The 18,417-nt window shown below is 47.1% G+C and overlaps 1 protein-coding gene and 1 long non-coding RNA gene across 5 annotated transcripts in view; one reads left to right on the top strand and one right to left on the bottom strand.

Annotated features, from left to right (window-relative positions):
* LOC137840112 (uncharacterized) overlaps window positions 1-18,417 on the bottom strand; it is a 169,788-nt gene that overhangs the window by 86,845 nt on the left and 64,526 nt on the right. The window lies entirely within an intron of this gene.
* The window catches only part of ccdc135 (coiled-coil domain containing 135), a 128,742-nt gene that overhangs the window by 67,537 nt on the left and 42,788 nt on the right, over window positions 1-18,417 (top strand). For all 4 annotated transcript variants that reach the window (XM_049753605.2, XM_049753604.2, XM_049753603.2 and 1 more), the window contains 2 exons: window positions 1,379-1,507; window positions 1,586-1,714. In XM_049753605.2, the coding sequence (XP_049609562.1) occupies window positions 1,379-1,507; window positions 1,586-1,714 (258 nt within the window). The remainder of the gene's footprint in view (window positions 1-1,378; window positions 1,508-1,585; window positions 1,715-18,417) is intronic.

Below are 18,417 nucleotides of genomic sequence, written 5' to 3'. Positions count from 1 at the left end.
ATGGGGTCAAAATACAAAAAGTCCTGCCTAGCTACAAAAACAGATGTGCTCAAACCTCATTAAATAAAGTGCATAAGCAGACAAGTATATTCACATAAATCCAACAGTAATGTTAGGTCATTTTAGGTAATTTTAGGTAATTTTCAATGCTTGCAGCAAATCAAATTGCTTTCTACAGAACAAAGATTTTTTTCTCTGCAGATCCAATAAATTTTCTACACAGAAGGGAGACTAATTTATGAATAACAAAAACAAAAAAGGAGCTCCATCTTACATGAAAATGAAATCAACATTCTCCCAAGCACAAATAACTGGCCAGGTTTTATCTAGCATTATAGGCATTGGCAATAATGGTATCGTGAATAATGAATAGATCCACAATATCGTCATTCTACGTCACACTATTACTTAAATTCTCAGAGCAAAAAAGCAAACAAAGCAAAAAACATCTGTATCGAATCGGACGTGACACAGATTTTATTGTGAAGGGGAAAGGGATCAGTGGAGGGTTGGAGCGGCGAACGGGCAAGGCTGAGCTCGTCTGGCGTCGATGGCCGGATGGCAAGCCAGGGGATGGAGTGCTCGACTGGGCTTCTCACTGGCGTGGACGGACTGCAGATAGAAGGATTCTGAGGAGGATAACTGCTGACTGAAAAGGTCGGACAAGACAGACACATCAGGGACCGAATCACAAGGAATCGGGGAGTCAGGCTTACTGGAACCGGTGCGTCCATTTTTTATTACAGTGCATGCGCAGGTCCCCCCTCCCCAACCTTCCCTTTTGTTTTTAGGAAACACCTCCACACTCACATGCACGAGCGCCACATTTGAAGTTGACTTCTCAAAGTTGTCAAAAACAGGCTTTCTTTTGCAAGAACTTTAACCATCATGACGTTCATCAGCCAATTTTACTCAGAAGTCAAGCAGGGAACGCTACAATAAAGCTAGAGTGTCCAAAATCTGCTAAGTTTTAATCACGTTACACGCATGCACAGTACTTGGCACATTGACATAAGCGAGCATGGATATCAACAAGGAAATAAAACACAAAACAGATTGATTGACAAGTTAACTGACAAATGTTGCCACTGTTCACGCCGACAATGATTGCTTAAGGTTTTTCTGGTCCCACAGAGTGCATGGTTTATTTATATCAATATCTTGTAAGATGACATATTTAACAGTCTGTCAGTGGTATGTGGGGAGAAATTTGAGAAATAGTACAAAATAAAGTCTGAATAAGATCATCTCTAATACTTTAAAGTGAGTTGCTTTTTGGGTGCAGGCCTGTTTTGTTTTTATTTTCATGTGATAATGGTCAATCATGGCGTGCCACAGTGAAGTGCCATTATGTTGTAATATTTTGTGTTGTGTTCAGACTTGGAGACTCGTTGGCCAGGAGGCAAGAAATTGACTCGCTACAAAAAAGCAGAACTGGAAAGGTTTGCACCCTACCTGCGAATGGATGGTCTAGTGACGCGACTGAACATCTACAAGGACATGGACTGTGAGCATACACGCAAAGAGCACATGTGATGATGATGCTATCATGTTTGTGTCTAATGCGTGTGTGTGTGTGTTGCAGGTACAGAGGTGGTGACAGTGAAGGACTGGTACAAGGACAGAAACGACCACCTGAAGGAACGAGTGTTAGATAAATTAACAGGCATCACCACTGAGCGCTTCACCCCGGGGCGACACTTTCACCTTTTGTGTAAGTTCTTACGTCTCACATGCACGCAGGCACAAACGCCCGCATGCACAAACGCCCGCATGCACACACACAATGATGTCACATGACGATCATCATGTGATCTTTTACCACTGTGCGATTTCAAACAGTGACAGACAAGTTTATTCATGTATTTTAGAGGCAAGGCACCCAATTATTACTACAGTAGCATTTTTATAATAATGGTAATTAAATTTCATTAAATAGTTGCCCTCTAGTCAAATAGTTGGGCATGACAGCAAACAAAATTAACAGTTGAGAACAGTAAGTGTGACACTCTGATGAAGGCGGACGAAACCGCCGGAACATGTCAGGTAAAGAACCTAAAACAATTTGTTTGATATAAAAGAAACCAGTGAAGTAATTAAAAAAGGAAAAACAAAATGAACTTAGTACAATTATTAAAAGTTAAGATTAGTCGCAAACAGGTGGTGCATCAATGTCCTTGAGCATCCTGCATTGTTTGAAAATGAGAATGGTCGCTAGTTTCAATCCCTGCTATTTGTACAACATATATTCAAAATGCTTTTTTTTTTTTTTTTTACAACAAACTTGATAAAATCCCTTTCATTTTCAGTGAGAACAGTGTTGTTGGTCTCACTTTTTTTGCTAGTTCATCATAGTCTGGAGTAAAATTTGTCGTGGCAATTCTTACGATAGAGCCGAGGTGTTGGTCCGTTAACGTAGATCAGTGACGGGTTGATGTTGATGTTCGTCACGTCGCATAGGTCGAGCGAAATTGTACACTCTTTTTTTAAACACTCGGCACTCAGTGTCCGCCTTTTTTTCCTTAAGCCACTCATTTTAATGGAAGGATTCCAGGGGAAGGTTTGTGGGTGGCTTTAGCGTAAAACTGTATGTGAAAGCTCAGCACGCAAATTACGACAATGCTGATATCACAGCCCACAATTCGGCACTGATAGAAATAGAGCACAGAGTGCAGCGTGTCCGTACTACTGAGTACATGCACCGAGGTTTCTGACACGGCTTCCGGTAATAAATGCGCAGGCGGTTCCCCATCTACTGGTGAAACGCAGTCATTGCAGGGAAAATGACCCAAAAAAAATGATTAATAATACAATTTGTTAAGGGTTGGTAGGCCGGATTAAACGGCCCCGTGGGCCGGATGTGGCCCGTGGGCCATAGTTTGCCCATGTCTGCCCTAGACCAGCGGTCTCCAACCACCGGGCACCGGTCACTTGGTACCGAGCCGTCATTGTGTCCGATTACGCCTAGATGGGACCTGCTCGTTTCTCAGAAACAAGCTCAGTGCTCCCACTAATTCAACGTAAGCGTCAGTTTTTATTTTTTTTTTTTTATTTTTAGGTCCTTTATACTTGTTTTTATGCCAGTCGTATCATTTTATTTCATGGTATTTATATATTATAAATGTATGTCCTTTATACTTGTTTTTATGCCAGTCGTATCATTTTATTTCGTGGTATTTATATATTTATTATAAATGTATTATTTATTGATCTAAATACATTATTTATTTATATATATATATATATATATATATATATATATATATATATATATATATATATATATATAGGCCGGTCCGCGAAAATATTTCTGACACGTAACCGGTCCGTGGTGCAAAAAATGTTGGGGACCACTGCCCTAGACAATTCAGAGCGTTATAAACCAGTAAAAGTATTTTAAAGTTAATTCTTTGGCAGACAGAAAGCCAGTGTAAGGACCGCAAAACTGGAGTGATATGATCTATTTTTTGATTTTAGTGAGAACTCAAGCGGCAGCATTTTGAATCAGCTGCAGCTGTCTGACTTTTTAGAAAGGCCTGTAAAAACCCCGTTACAATAGTCAAGTCTACTGAAAACAAAAGCATGGGCAAGCTTTTCTAAATCTTGCTGAGACATAAGGCCTTTAATCCATGATATGTCCTTCAGGTGATAGTAGGCTGACATTGTAATGGTTTTGATGTCCATCCATCCATCCATCCATCCATCCATCCATCCATCCATCCATCCATCCATCCATCCATCCATCCATCCATCCATCCATCCATCCATCCATCCATCCATCCATCCATCCATCCATCCATCCATCCATCCATCCATCCATCCATCCATCCATCCATCCATCCATCCATCCATCCATCCATCCATCCATCCATCCATCCATCTTCTTCCGCTTATCCGGGGTTGGGTCGCGGGGGCAGCAGCTTTAGGAGGGACTCCCAGACTTCCCTCTCCCCAGCCACTTCATCCAGCTCATCCCGGGGGATCCCAAGGCGTTCCCAGGCTAGCTGAGAGACATAGTCTCTCCAGCGCGTCCTGGGTCATCCCCGGGGTGTCCTACCGGTGGGATATGCCCGGAATACCTCCCCAGGGAGGCGTCCAGGAGGCATCCTAATGAGATTCCCGAGCCACCTCATCTGGCTCCTCTCAACATGGAGGAGTAGCGACTCTACTCCGAGTCTCTCCCCGATGACTGAGTTTCTCACCCTGTATCTAAGGGAGAGCCCGGACATCCTGCGGAGAAAACTCATTTCGGCTGCTTGTATCCGGGAATTCATTCTTTCGGGCACGACCCATAGCTCATGACCATAGGTGAGGGTAGGAGCGTAAATTGACCGGTAAATCGAGAGCTTTGCCTTTTGGCTCACCTCTCTCTTTACCATGATGGACTGGTACAGAGTCTGCATTACTGCCAACGCTGCACCGATCCGCCTGTCGATCTCGCGCTCCATCCTCCGCTCACTCGTGAACAAGACCCCAAGATACTTAAACTCCTCCACTTGGGGCAGGATCTCATCCCCGATCCGGAGAGGGCATTCCACCCTTTTCCGATCGAGGACCATGGACTCGGATTTGGAGGTGCTGACCCTCATCCCGACCGCTTCACTCTCGGCTGCAAACCGCTCCAGTGAGAGCTGGAGATCACGGCCTGAAGAAGCCAACAGCACCACGTCGTCTGCAAAAAGCAGAGACGCGATGCTGAGGTCCCAAAACCGGATCCCCTCAACACCTCGGCTGCATCTAAAAATTCTGTCCATAAAAATTATGAACATAATCGGTGACATAGGGCAGCCTTGGCGGAGTCCAACCCTCACTGGGAACGAATCCGACTTACTGCCGGAAATGCAGACCAAACTCTGGCATCGGTGATAAAGGGACCGAACCGCCCTTATCAGTTAGCTCAGCTCCCCGTACTCCCAAAGCACCCTCCACAGAACCTCCCGAGGGACACGGTCGAACGCCTTCTCCAAGTCCACAAAACACATGTGGACTGGTTGGACGAACTCCCATGCACCCTTGAGGATCCTGCCGAGGGTGTAGAGCTGGTCCACTGTTCCACGGCAAGGACGAAAGCCACACTGCTCCTCCTGAATCCGAGGTTCAACCTCCCGACGGACCCTCCTCTCCAGCACCCCTGAATAGACCTTACCAGGGAGGCTGAGGAGTGTGATTCCCCTGTAATTGGAACACACCCTCCGGTCCCCCTTCTTAAAGAGGGGAACCACCACCCCAGTCTGCCAATTCAGAGGCACTGTCCCCGATGTCCACACAATGTTGTAGAGGCGTGTCACCCATGACAGCCCCATAACATCCAGAGCCTTTAAGAACTCCGGGTGGATCTCATCCACCCCTGGGGCCTTGCCACCGAGGAGTTTTTTAACTACCTCAGTGACTTCAACCCCAGAGATTGGAGAGTCCGCCTCAGAGTCTCCAGGCCCTGCTTCCACAATGGAAGGCGTGCAGGTGGAATTGAGGAGGTCTTCGAAGTATTCTCCATACCGACTCACGACGTCCCGAGTGGAGGTCAGCAGCACGCCATCCCCACTGTAAAGTGTTGACGTTGCACTGCTTCCCCCTCCTGAGACATCGGATGGTGGACCAGAATTTCCTCGAAGCCGTCCGGAAGTCATTCTCCATGGCCTCACCAAACTCCTCCCAAGCCCGAGTTTTTGCCTCAGCAACCACCGAAGCCACGTTCCGCTTGGCCATCTGGTACCTGTCAGCTGCCTCCGGCGTTCCGCCGGCCAAAACGGCCCGATAGAACTCCTTCTTCAGCTTGACGGCATCCCTTACCTCCGGTGACCACCAGTGGGTTTGGGGATTGCCACCACGACAGGCACAAGCGACCGTACGGCCTCAGCTCCGGTCAGCTGCCTTAACAATGGAGGCGCGGAACATGGTCCACTCTGACTCAATGTCCCCCGCCTCCCCCGGGACGTGGGAAAAGCTCTGCCGGAGGTGGGAGTTGAAGCTCTTCCTGACAGGGGATTCTGCCAGACTTTCCCAGCAGACCCTCACAGGGCATTTGGGTCTGCCAGGTCGGACCGGCATCTTCCCCACCATCGGAGCCAACCCACCACCAGGTGGTGATCAGTTGACAGCTCCGCCCCTTTCTTTACCCAGTGTTCAAAACATGCGGCTGCAAATCCGATGACACGACTACAAAGTCGATCATCGAACTGCGGCCGAGGGTGTCCTGGTGCCAAGTGCACACATGGACACCCTTGTGTTTGAAGATGGTGTTCATTGTAGAAAATCCATGTCGAACACAGAAGTCCAATAATAGAACACCACTCGGGTTCAGATCTGGGGGGGGGGGGCGTTCCTCCCAATCACGCCCTGCCAGGTCTCACTGTCATTGCCCACGTGAGCATTGAAGTCACCCAGTAGAACAATGGAGTCCCCAGAAGTAGCGCTCTCCAGCACTTCCTCCAGGGACCCCAAGAAGGGTGGGTACTCTGAGCTGCTGTTTGGTGCATACACACAAACAACAGTTAGGACCCGTCCCTCCACCCGAAGGCGGAGGGAGGCTACCCTCTCGTTCACCGGGGTGAACCCCAATGTGCAGGCGCCCAGCTGGGGGGCAATAAGTATACCCACACCCTCTCGACGCCTCTCACCGTGGGCAACTCCAGAGTGGAAGAGAGTCCAGCCCCTCTCGAGAGGGCTTGTACTGGAACCCAAACTTTGTGTGGAGGAACTTTTCTGCTTCGCACACCAGTTTGGGCTCCTTTCCAGCCAGAGAGGTGACATTCGATGTCCCAAGAGCCAGCTTCTGTAGCCGGGGATCAGACCGGCAAGGTCCCTGCCTTTGGCCGCTGCCCAGCTCACAATGCACCCGACCCCTTTGGCCCCTCCCACAGGTGGTGAGCCCATGGAAAGGGGGACCCACGTTTCCTTTTCGGGCTGTGCCCGGCCAGGCCCCATGGGCGAAGGCCCGGCCACCAGACACTCGCCTTTGAGCCCCACCTCCAGGCCTGGCTCCAGAGGGGGGCCCCAGTGACCCGCGTCCGGGCGAGGGAAATCTGAGTCCATATATGTTTTTCTTCATAAGGGGCTTTTTGAGCCGTGCTTTGTCTGGCCCCTCACCTCGGACCCTTTTGCCATGGGTGACCCTACCAGGGGCATGAAGCCCCAGACAACATGGCTCCTAGGATCATTGGGACACACAAACCCCTCCACCACGGTAAGGTGACAACTCACGGAGGGGTGGTTTTGATGTGACTGTTGATATCCAGGTCTGAGTCCATAACTACACCAACATTTCTAGCTTGATTTGTGGGCTTTAACATCTTTGATTGAAGCTGAGCGCTGACTTTTAATCGTTCCTCTTTGGCTCCAAAAACAATTACTTCAGTTTTATCTTTGTTTAATTGGAGAAAGTTCTGCCACATCCAGTCATTGATTTGTTCAATGCATTTACTCAGTGTTTGTATGTATAATCTCCTGGTGATATGGTGATATAAATTTGTGTGTCATCCGCATAATTATAGTAACATATTTAGTTTTCTTCCATAACATTAGCTAGTGGTAGCATGTACATGTTAAATAGTAGAGGCTTTGGGGACCCCACAGGTTATGTTTGTGTATGTTCAGATATGTAGTTACCTATAGACACAAAGTAGTCTCTGTCCTTGAAGTAGTATTCAAATCATTTTAGTGCTATGCCAGAAAGTCCCACTCAGTTTTCCAGACACTCTGGTAATATATTGTGGTCAACTGTGTCAAATGCCGCACTGAGATCCAGTAATACTAAGACTAAAATTTTGCTACTGTCTGTGTTTAAATGAATATTGTTGAAGACCTTAACGAGAGCCGTCTCAGTGCTGTGGTATGGTTGGAAACCTGACTGAAAGACATCAAAACAGTTGTTTAGTGACATATAATTAATTAGTCAGCTGCTTAAATACAGCTTTTTTAATTACTTTGCTTAAGAACGGTAGGTTTGATATGAGCCTGTAGTTATTCATCACTGAATTGTCTAAATCAGTGGTTCTGAACCTGGGTTCGATCGAACCCTAGGGGTTCGGTGGGTCGGCTTCAGCAGAGCTGGTATGTCAATGCCCCGCCCCCGCGCCCCTGTCCGCGGATGGTCGAATACACCGGTAGCACCCCTCCCCTTCGTCCGCGGATGGCCGAATACACCGGTAGCACCCCCCCCCCCCCACTCCCGTCCACGGATGGCCGAACACACCGGTAGCACCCCCTCGTCGTCCGCGGATGGCCGAGCACACCGGTAGCACCCCCCCGTCATCCGCGGATGGCCGAACACACTGGTACCCCCACCCCCCTAAGAGGGGTTCGGTGAATGCACATGTGAACCTGATGGGGTTCGGTACCTCCAAAAAGGTTAAGAACCACTGGTCTAAATTGTTCTTTTTTAGGAGTGGCTTGATGACCGCAGTTTTCAGGGCCTATGGGAACACACCTGTGACAAGTGATGTGTTTACAATGTGCAGGAGATCTGATGCCATGCAGTTATTTTTTTTTTTCAAAGTCAAAGTCAGCTTTATTGTCAATTTCTCCACATGCCAAAGACACACAAAGAAACCGAAATTTCGTTCCCCCCTATCCCACGGTGACAAGACATGGCTTGTTAGAGATTTGCTCACTCCAACTTATTTTGCAAGAACCACACGGGAGACAGGCAAGTTCTTTTAGACACCTGCAGGTGGAGAGTTCACTCGCTACAGGAATGAAGTCTAAAAGTCTCCTCCCTGCAAGGGCATATTTATTAGGAAGAACAGAGTGGGGGTGAGAGTGGACAGGTTTGGTGAACCCCCGGCCTCTGATAAGATCAGAGCAGGGGGTGTTTTACACTGTTGTGGGAAACAGAACAACTTTTGATTGCTTCCCCTGCAGCTGGTCAATCAAGCAGAGGAAGCAACCACTTCATCTTACTCTGCATTGTGAGGGCAAGACAAGATTGATTTAATCATTATAGTCTACATTCCAACATAATCCTACGATAAAGATAACCTGGAAAACCCTAACATCTCCCTCCTGTTTTATCATATGATTATGTCACCCCAAACAACAAAGACAAGCAAGAAGAAAAAAAAAACACATATATACGTATAATGAAGAAAGTAGAATGGTAAAAATAAAAACAACAAACAATGATAGCAACACTTTCCAGTGAAGATGAGGCATTACCTCAATACCCCAGATCAAACTTATTGTTTAAGCGAAAAACCTGCTGGCCAGATGTCATTAGCAGGAAAATTCTTACACGGCCCCGTTGCCACAGGCGACCAGAATGCTATGAATAATAAAAAATAAGAAGAAAAACACAGAAACAGTACATCATTGTATCCATCACTTGCGAAGCATTTTCGATGGTCAAATCATCAAGTTTCTGTAAAACATGCTCAACAGAACAGCATCTACGCAATCCACGTGTCATTATCGTCATCACATCCGTCATCTCTAAGAAGTTGTTTATGAACTTGGGCTACATTAGAGGACACAAACTTCGACACAGCAGACTTCAAACATGGGATAACGCAGGTCGTAAACAAGCACAACACCACCAGCACAACAAGCACAGGAGACAGCAATTTCAACAGCAGTTGCCACCAGTTGCCAGAGAATAGCCATGAAAAGAAATCAAACTGATGTGGGACCTTGTTTTTAGACATGGCCTGCTGTAAGTTCTTCAGCGAATTCATGGCGTCATTTATGTGGGTGTCATTTTCTGCTGGTATGTATGTGCAACAGGAAGTCCCAATGATGTGGCACACACCACCTTGTGCTGCCGTCAACAAGTCCAGAACCATCCTGTTTTGCAAGACCATCAGTCTAATAGCCTGAATCTCTCTATTTTGTCCATCGTTGACTTGCAGCGAGAGATTCACAAAGGATTGAAAACGATAGTTCAGTGTCTCGATGAAGAGCGATAGTTTCCCAACCCCAATCTGAGGGAAGAGCGCAAGGACAACTTTGTCTCCGGCAGACCATACTTTATGGTCCTCTGGAACGTTCGCACCCCAGACAGGGTCAAAGGTTGCAACTGCTCTGCGTCGACGTCCAGAAGAGTTGTGTGCTCCTGTTAGCAGATGATGTCGTATCCTATAGGTGTGGTCTGTCACCCACACTGGTGCACACACTCCTGTCCAGTTGGCGGGCAGCATTGGATAAACCTTGTGACCACAAAGCCACCAGCCATTCTGTATGAAGTATGTTCCGTTCGATGGTGTAGCCATGTTGGTTGGAGAGCCCTCACCACCTGAAATGGCTCTCTTATCTTGACACTCATCGGTGATGTCCAAAGCTCCCATCCAGTTTCCTCCTGGAGAGCAGTCGTCGTTAATGCAGACGTGGGTCTTGTTACCTTGGATGTAACATGTGTAATTCACTCCAGCTGGTCTCTCCGTGTAGGCCACTTGTGGTATTGTTCATCCTCTAACAGTCACATTGAGATTTGCCCAGAAGTGTTCATCATAGGCACCGTCTGCAAGTCCAGAGTGGGATGGGTCGGCATCACTGATTGTGACTGCTCGGCGTTGATATCCAACTCCTCCCATGGATGCCATACGTTTCGCTTCAGTGACATTCATTGCTCTGGCCTTCAAGCGAACTTGCGTGGAGGAAGGGGGGAGTTTCGAACACACATAGCACGCCTCCTGTGTGTGAGCTCTCACGGTGAACCTGACATACCGGTGCCAAGTGTTGGTTTCGTATGGGTTTCTGGGGTCCCATGACCAGTCTTCAAAGTTCTCATCATGTGACCATCGTTTACCACGGGCAACATTGTCATTTGGTCTGTTCAGATGAGTCAATAGACCATAGCACGCTCCAACCACAACGCAGCAGAGGATCCATCTGGCATATGGAGCCCCGTTGCTACTAGGATGGCAGAGACACCGGGACATCCCCTCGCCTAGCGGAGTGGGGATCGATGAATTCTTCACCAACATTGAGACGCCTCACCCTAAACGATGGGGCCCCTTTGTGGTCAGCCTTCCCCACCACTCCGAATTAGGGGTCCAGCACTCTCTGCAACTTGCAGTGGCTGAGGTGAATCCAGCTGGGCCGTTGAGAAATTTTTACCGCCGTGGGAGCAGCAAGCAAAACTTGGAACGGTCCCTCCCACCGCGGGCTGGCCCAGTTCTTTCTTTTGATGACCTTGATGTAGACCCAGTCTCCTGGATTGATGGTGTTGTCCACCTGTGAGGGGGAGAGATCAGGCGGCAGTAAATTTGTCTTTGACACAGTTTGAGCGTCCTGATCATATAATCTGCCAAGGACTGCTCTTCATCTGTTGTTTGCAACTCTCGTAGTTCTTATCGTTCTTATGTTCCTGTTAGCCTGCAATTGTCCAAATCAAAAATGTTTTCTTTTAACTGTCTTTCTTTTGAACCTCTAAATCTCTCGTGTTGCTAACCTATCTACACCAGAATAAAAAATTTACCACAGTATAACACCAAATGTATTCAAATTCATTGTCATAAAGTGTTGGATTATTACTATCTTCTGTCATACTCACTCCCTCCTTTTGAGGCTTGGCAACACCCATGCCTCACACCTTGACAAATTTTTTGGGAGAATGCGTTCTTTACTACATACGATTCCATCATCATTTAATTTGACTTTCTTTCCAAAACGCTTCTCAATTTCTCAGTTCACACATCTTCTACATGTGTTACTGGTTCTCCAGTTTTTTTTTGTAGTTAATGATCTACCCAAAAGCTACCTGTTTCTTTCTAACATTCAACCTGCTCAAAATCACTCTTTCATCAAAGTCGCTCTACTAATTTTCCATAGTAGTCGCCAACGACTTCAACCATTCAACCTGTAATGTCTTTTCATTCAGGCTATCATTCATCAATGTTCATTTGCATCTCACACACAGTCTCCAAAAAGGAGTCTTTCTATCACATTGGTCCCAATTCATCCAAGCTCACCACACAACATTCATATATCATTTTCAACTCAGGTTTCCTGGTAGAACAATCCACCAATTCAAAAAAAAAACTTAACTAAAACAAACAATTGGCAAATTTTTAAATTTGAAGAACTCAATCTCTCAGATTTAGCTTGCATTTAGAATTTTGTATAATCTTATAACACAACCAATCAATTATTCCTATTAAATGTAGCATTGCAAAATCTTAAATTCACAATTTAGCTTCTTCCAATTCCTGAAAGCATGTTCTGTCATTTTTTTTTTTCTTCGAATTTCTCATGTGGGCTCGACACTTAACATGCACTAGTGTGGATTAGTTTCTGCTCGCAAACAGATTTCTCTCTTTTTCCTCTCATTTTTATCTTTCAAAACAATTTCTGTTCTGCGGTGCAAATTGGATAGACCGCAGTCTAGCAAATTTTTTTTTATACTAAAACTTTAGCCAATGTTCATCATTTTAACATATACGCACACACATGCACAGCTCTCGCACGCTAAAGGTAGTTCCCAGCACCAATGATTCGTCACAGGCTGGCCATTTCCTGTGGTCGATCATGAGCTGGTCCCTCCCATGCACACGAGGACAGCACATTCTAATTTTATTTATTTATCTTCTAGAAGCAAGTTGCATTTCTTTACCACTTGATTTGCATATTTTAACTTTAGTGTAACACAAATTTGAGCTCTAGTCATTTGTAATTTGGGCATACAAACAGCATTGTCATACTTCTTGGATGGACAGGACTTCTAATAATCTAAAAAAAATTCTAATAATCTGACAATGACATGTTTTGCTGTCATATGGGCATCTATTCTTTCTTTCTCTGTATGAGCATAAGCGGTCAAAGAGGAGGAAGCTTGTCATGCTAAAAATTTGGCTTTTCCTCTGCTCCTTCCTCCACCCTTTGATTGGTATTGTTTTGCAAAACGACACTCTCGTGCAAAGTGTCCTCGTTTCCCACAGTTCCAACAGTTGTCAGAATCTCGTGGGGGTTTTGAATTATATGGCGGCCTGCGACCTTGTTGGCCTCTACCTCTTCCTCTGCCTTGCTGGGACCTTTGGAAGAAGACTGTTGTATCTTCATCTAGTTCATCATCATCATTATCTAGATGAAATACATCAGAACTTTTGCCTTTTTTAATCACTTTTTCAGCATGTCTGGCCCATTGCATAGTTGTTGTCACACTTGCAACATCCACTTCTACCAAATGTTTCCTCACCCAGTTGCCTATTTCAGGGCGGAAATTAGTGAGGAGCGCATTTTTAAGCTGTTGTTGATAAGCACTCTCAGCTGTATCATTGAATGGGATGCCACTATGCACCCTGAATTCTTTTTCAAATCTCAAACGAAAATCATCAGTATCTTCGCCAGGCTTCTGTTTTATTCCTGCCAAATGACCATAATTCGCTCGTCTTTGAAATATAGTTCGCACTCTTTGCACAAGACCAATCCATTGTGCTGCATACTCCCCTCCCAATTGATTTCCTTCAACGGGATAGGGAAAAGGCCCTTGATTATTTCTACCTGTATAATTCCCTCTAACCTTTGCCCAGTCTTTTCCCAAGGAGGACATTGCAGCTTCTCCTGCCTCATGTCCATTCAGTCTATAGGAATGTATAATTCCAGCCATGTCCTCTGCCCATATAGCTGGGTCTTCAGCAACAGGGGTAACCCCTTCAACTGCTTTTCTTGCCTCTTCCAAAGTCCATGGCCGGAAAACATATGTATGTGGGAGTTGGCCTTCCCCTACATTAGGGTTTGGCACCTGTATCATTGGGCACACATCAACCTTGTCTAAATTTTGAGAAAATCTAGCAGCAGTGGTCAAACTTCTTGTTTGTACAGGACTTCTAGTAATGTGACCCTGACTTCTTTTGCTGTTATATGGGGGGGGCTGCAGGTTTGTTAAGCTCGGATACAAGTTTTGTGTACGAGCGGACGGCCCCTCTTGCTCCTCTGCTTGAGCTGCGCCTTCAGTTTCGGCTGGAGCCATGGCCGCGGCAGTGCGCCTGCGCACTGCGGCCTCATTGTCTTCCGGCCTGACAAACATAGTCTCAGCCTCATCACCTTTCATCTTTCTATCTTTTGTCTTTTGGATTTGTTCTTTTCTCTCTTGTGAAGCTTTCAACCACATTTTAGCACAATCCAATTCTCTCTCTTTTCTTTTCTTTTTCAGTCCATTTTTCTTTTTGTCCACACTCTCTTCCAAAACATCAACTACTATCTTCCACACTTCAACTCTCAACTTCCCTTCTACTCCATACTTTTTCTTTCACTTCGGCATATATTGCATACAATTAAAAAATCTACTCGCCATGTACTTCTCATCTCCGTCAAGAGGTAGAGATTTACAGTTTTTATTTCCCATCTTAATTCTAGTAATTTTAGGTTATACAATTTCTTTTTCTCAAAAATATTATTATTATTATTATTACTATTATTACTTATTTATTTATTTAACTATGTCTTTGAGGATCCTCAATGCAGGTTTAAATTGACCTTTCAACAACTTACTAGCCTTTGCCGTGGATCAATGCTAGAACTGCTATTTAGTCAATTTATCCTACCAGTCACACTCCCAACCACACAAACTCAAGCGCTTTGTATTTTTCTCATGGCTCGGACAAACCAAAGCCGTATCTCATAGCTCGGACAAACCAAAGCCGAATCTCATAGCTCGGACAAACCAAAGCCGAATCTCATAGCTCGGACAAACCAAAGCCGAATCTCATAGCTCGGACAAACCAAAGCCGAATCTCATAGCTCGGACAAACCAAAGCCGAATCTCATAGCTTGGACAAACCAAAGCCGAATCTCATAGCTCGGACAAACCAAAGCCGAATCTCATAGCTCGGACAAACCAAAGCCGTATCTCATGTGCACCTGTGTTTTTTTTTTTTGTTTTTTTTTATACGCGTTTCACAACAACACAATCACACAACTTCAGGCCTTTAACTTACTTGTCCCCTGGTTCGTTGCACTGCCGGGTCCCGTCAATCCACCTCCGTCAGACGAAGGCAGACCTAAGATGCTGGCCCAGCGAAGAATTTCCTTCCCAGGTCTTTCTTTACCAGGTCCGGCTAATGGACGCTGGCCCGTCGACGGTGTACAGCGCGTCGTCCTCCGTCAGCCAGATGATGGGTATGAGGGATCCCGGGTTTCGGCACCAAAATGTTAGAGATTTGCTCACTCCAACTTATTTTGCAAGAACCACACGGGAGACAGGCAAGTTCTTTTAGACACCTGCAGGTGGAGAGTTCACTCGCTACAGGAATGAAGTCTAAAAGTCTCCTCCCTGCAAGGGCATATTTATTAGGAAGAACAGAGTGGGGGTGAGAGTGGACAGGTTTGGTGAACCCCCGGCCTCTGATAAGATCAGAGCAGGGGGTGTTTTACACTGTTGTGGGAAACAGAACAACTTTTGATCGCGGTCAATCAAGCAGAGGAAGCAACCACTTCATCTTACTCTGCATTGTGAGGGCAAGACAAGATTGATTTAATCATTATAGTCTACATTCCAACATAATCCTACGATAAAGATAACCTGGAAAACCCTAACATGGCTCACAACAGACAAACAAGTTAACAAGTATAACAAAAGCGTGCTGAATAAATAATGAATAAATAACACAACAATAAATAAATAAATAAGAGGAGCAGAAAAAAAAGGAGCAAGTGCGCGTACAGCAGACATTCCCGAAAATAGCGCAACAGTGCCGCATGCTACGCAAAAGGGGGTAGCGAGTTCAGGGCCCTAACAGCCTGGAGAAATAAGCTGTTGGCGAGTCTGGTGGTGCGGGAGCGCAGGCTCCTGTACCTCTTCCCAGAGGGCAGAAGGTCAAACAAAGAGTGAGCCGGGTGAGTCACATCTCTGGCAATCGAGGTTGCCTTGCGGGCGAGATGGGAGGTGTAAATGTCCTTCAGGGAGGGGAGCGAAGCACCAATAATCTTACCAGCCGTATTCACTATGCGCTGCAGGGCCTTCAAGTTCTGTTCAGTGCAGTTACCACCCCAGACAGCGATGCAACTGGTGAGGACGCTCTCAATGGTGCCATGGTAGAATGTAGACAGGACTGCCTGAGGAGCACATGCACGCCTGAGCTTCCGCAGGAAGTACAGGCGGCGCTGAGCTTTCTTTGCCAGTGACGAGGTGTTTGCGGACCAGGAGAGGTCCTCACTGATGTGCACCCCCAGGAACTTGGTGCAGCTCACCCTCTCCACCACAGCACCGTCGATGATCAGCGGCAGGTGTGTTGTGTGACCCTTTCGGAAGTCAACAATGATTTCCTTGGTCTTATTGACGTTCAGCAGGAGGTTGTTGTCCCTGCACCACGTGGTCAGAAGGTCAACTTCCGACCTGTACCGAGTCTCGTCGCCCTTCGTGATGAGACCCACCAGAGTCGTGTCGTCAGCTGTAGGTCGCAGTGCAGTCATGCGTCAGCAGGGTGAAGAGCAATGGACTTAGCACGCAGCCCTGGGGGGCCCCCGTGCTCAGCGTGATGCTGGCGGAGATTTTGTCGCCAACACGCACCACCTGAGGCCTCTGACAGAGGAAGTCTAGTATCCAGTTGCAGAGGGAGGTACTGAGGCCCAGCTCGTCGAGTTTGCAGATGAGTCACTGCGGCACAATGGTGTTGAAGGCAGAGCTGAAGTCCACAAACAGCAACCTCACATATGAGTCCTTTCTCTCCAGGTGGGTGAGGGCCGAGTGGAGGGCAGAGCAGATGGCATCCTCAGAGGACCGCTTGGCACGGTACGCAAACTGGAAAGGGTCAATGGTGGGGGGGAGAACGGACTTGATGTGCTCCATGACCAGCCGCTCAAAGCACTTCATGATGATGGGCGTCAGTGCCACAGGGCGGTAGTCATTGAAGCAGGTTTCTTCGGCACAGGAACGATGGTGGCAGCTTTGAAACACGAGGGGACGATGGCCTGCTGCAGGGAAACGTTAAAGATGTCCGTGAAGTCACCCGACAGCTCCCCAGCGCAGTCCTTCAGCGCTCGACCCGGGATGTTGTCAGGGCCCGCCGCCTTACGGGCGTCAATAGCGGCAAGCGCCCTCCTCACACCGTCGGCAGAGAGGCGCAGGGGTTGCTCGTGTGGGGGGGGAGTGGTCTTCAGCGGGCAAGTGCTGTTCTGGGCGTCGAAGCGAGCAAAGAAGCGGTTCAGATCGTTTAGCAGACGGACGTCGCCCTCACAGCTCCTCGGCGCGGGCTTGTAGTCCGTGATGGTCTGAATGCCCCGCCAAAGGCTACGTGCGTCCTTGCTGTCCTTGAAGTGGGTGGAGACCTTGCACGAGAACGCCTTCTTCGCTTCTTTGATGCCTCGGGACAGGTCGGCCCTCGCTGTCCTCAAGCCAGCCTCATCCCCCGCTCTGAAAGCCTTGTCCCTGGCCCTCAACAGTCTGAGGACAGCCCCCGTCAGCCACGGCTTCCAGTTCGCGCGAGTGACGACGGATTTCGAGCAAGTCATATCATCGATGCACTTCGTGATGTAAGAGGTAACAGAGTCAGTATACTCCTCTATGTCCGTCCAATCGTTGTAGGTGGCTGCCTGCTTAAACAAGTCCCAGTCAGTGGTGTCGAAGCAGTCACGAAGTGCATCAGAGGCACCCTCAGTCCACACTCGAACCTGCCTCCGAACCGGCCTGGATGCCTTTACCAATTGTCTGTATGCGGGCAAAAGCAAAACGGTGAGATGGTCAGAAAGCCCCAGATGGGGGAGGGGGGTGGCTTTGAAAGCTCCCTTTTGCGCCGAGTAGACTAGGTCCAGGAAGCTGTCTCCACGTGTCGGAAAAGGAACATGCTGGTGAAGCCTCGGGAAAACAGACTTCAGGTTGGCATGATTGAAGTCTCCAGCGAAGATGGTGAAACCGTCAGGGTGTGCTGTTTGCTGTTCACTGACAGCCTGGTACAGTTCACCAAGCGCCGCGATCCTGTCTCCTTCGATGTTGGAAGGCGGGATGTATACCGCGACTAGCAGAATCGCGGTAAATTCCCTCGGCAGATAAAAAGGATGGCACTTAATGATCACAAACTCCACAAGCGGCGAACAGTGCTTACATACCACCACAGAGTCCCGGCACCATTTTTCTCGGATGTAGAAACTGTTTTCAAAAATCTTGTTGGCAGAATATCCAAACAGCAGGAAGAGGATGTTGTATTACGTCCTCCAGGTTTTTATGGTTGATTGGATCAAATTGTGTCATGCCATCACAAGTGATTTTAGGTTCACACTGGGCCGACACATGTCCTGTACCTGGAATGCAGGTAGTGACCGTTTTTCTAATTTTCTGAATTTTGTCAGTGAAGGAGGCAAATTCATTGCAGGCCCTAGTGGATAGAAGTTCAGGGGCTACTGACACAGGATGGTTTGTCGGCCTGGTGACAGTAGCAAACAGGGCACGTAAATTATTGTTTTTGGATATAATGTCAGAGAAAAAGGACTGCCTTGCATTTCTCAATTCCAGATTATAAATGTGAAGTTTCTCTTTATAGGTGCCATAATGAA

Source organism: Syngnathus scovelli, chromosome 2 (assembly GCF_024217435.2).
Source record: "Syngnathus scovelli strain Florida chromosome 2, RoL_Ssco_1.2, whole genome shotgun sequence".
Classification (NCBI taxonomy): Eukaryota; Metazoa; Chordata; class Actinopteri; order Syngnathiformes; family Syngnathidae; genus Syngnathus; species Syngnathus scovelli.
This window is presented reverse-complemented; position numbering and strand designations above follow the sequence as displayed.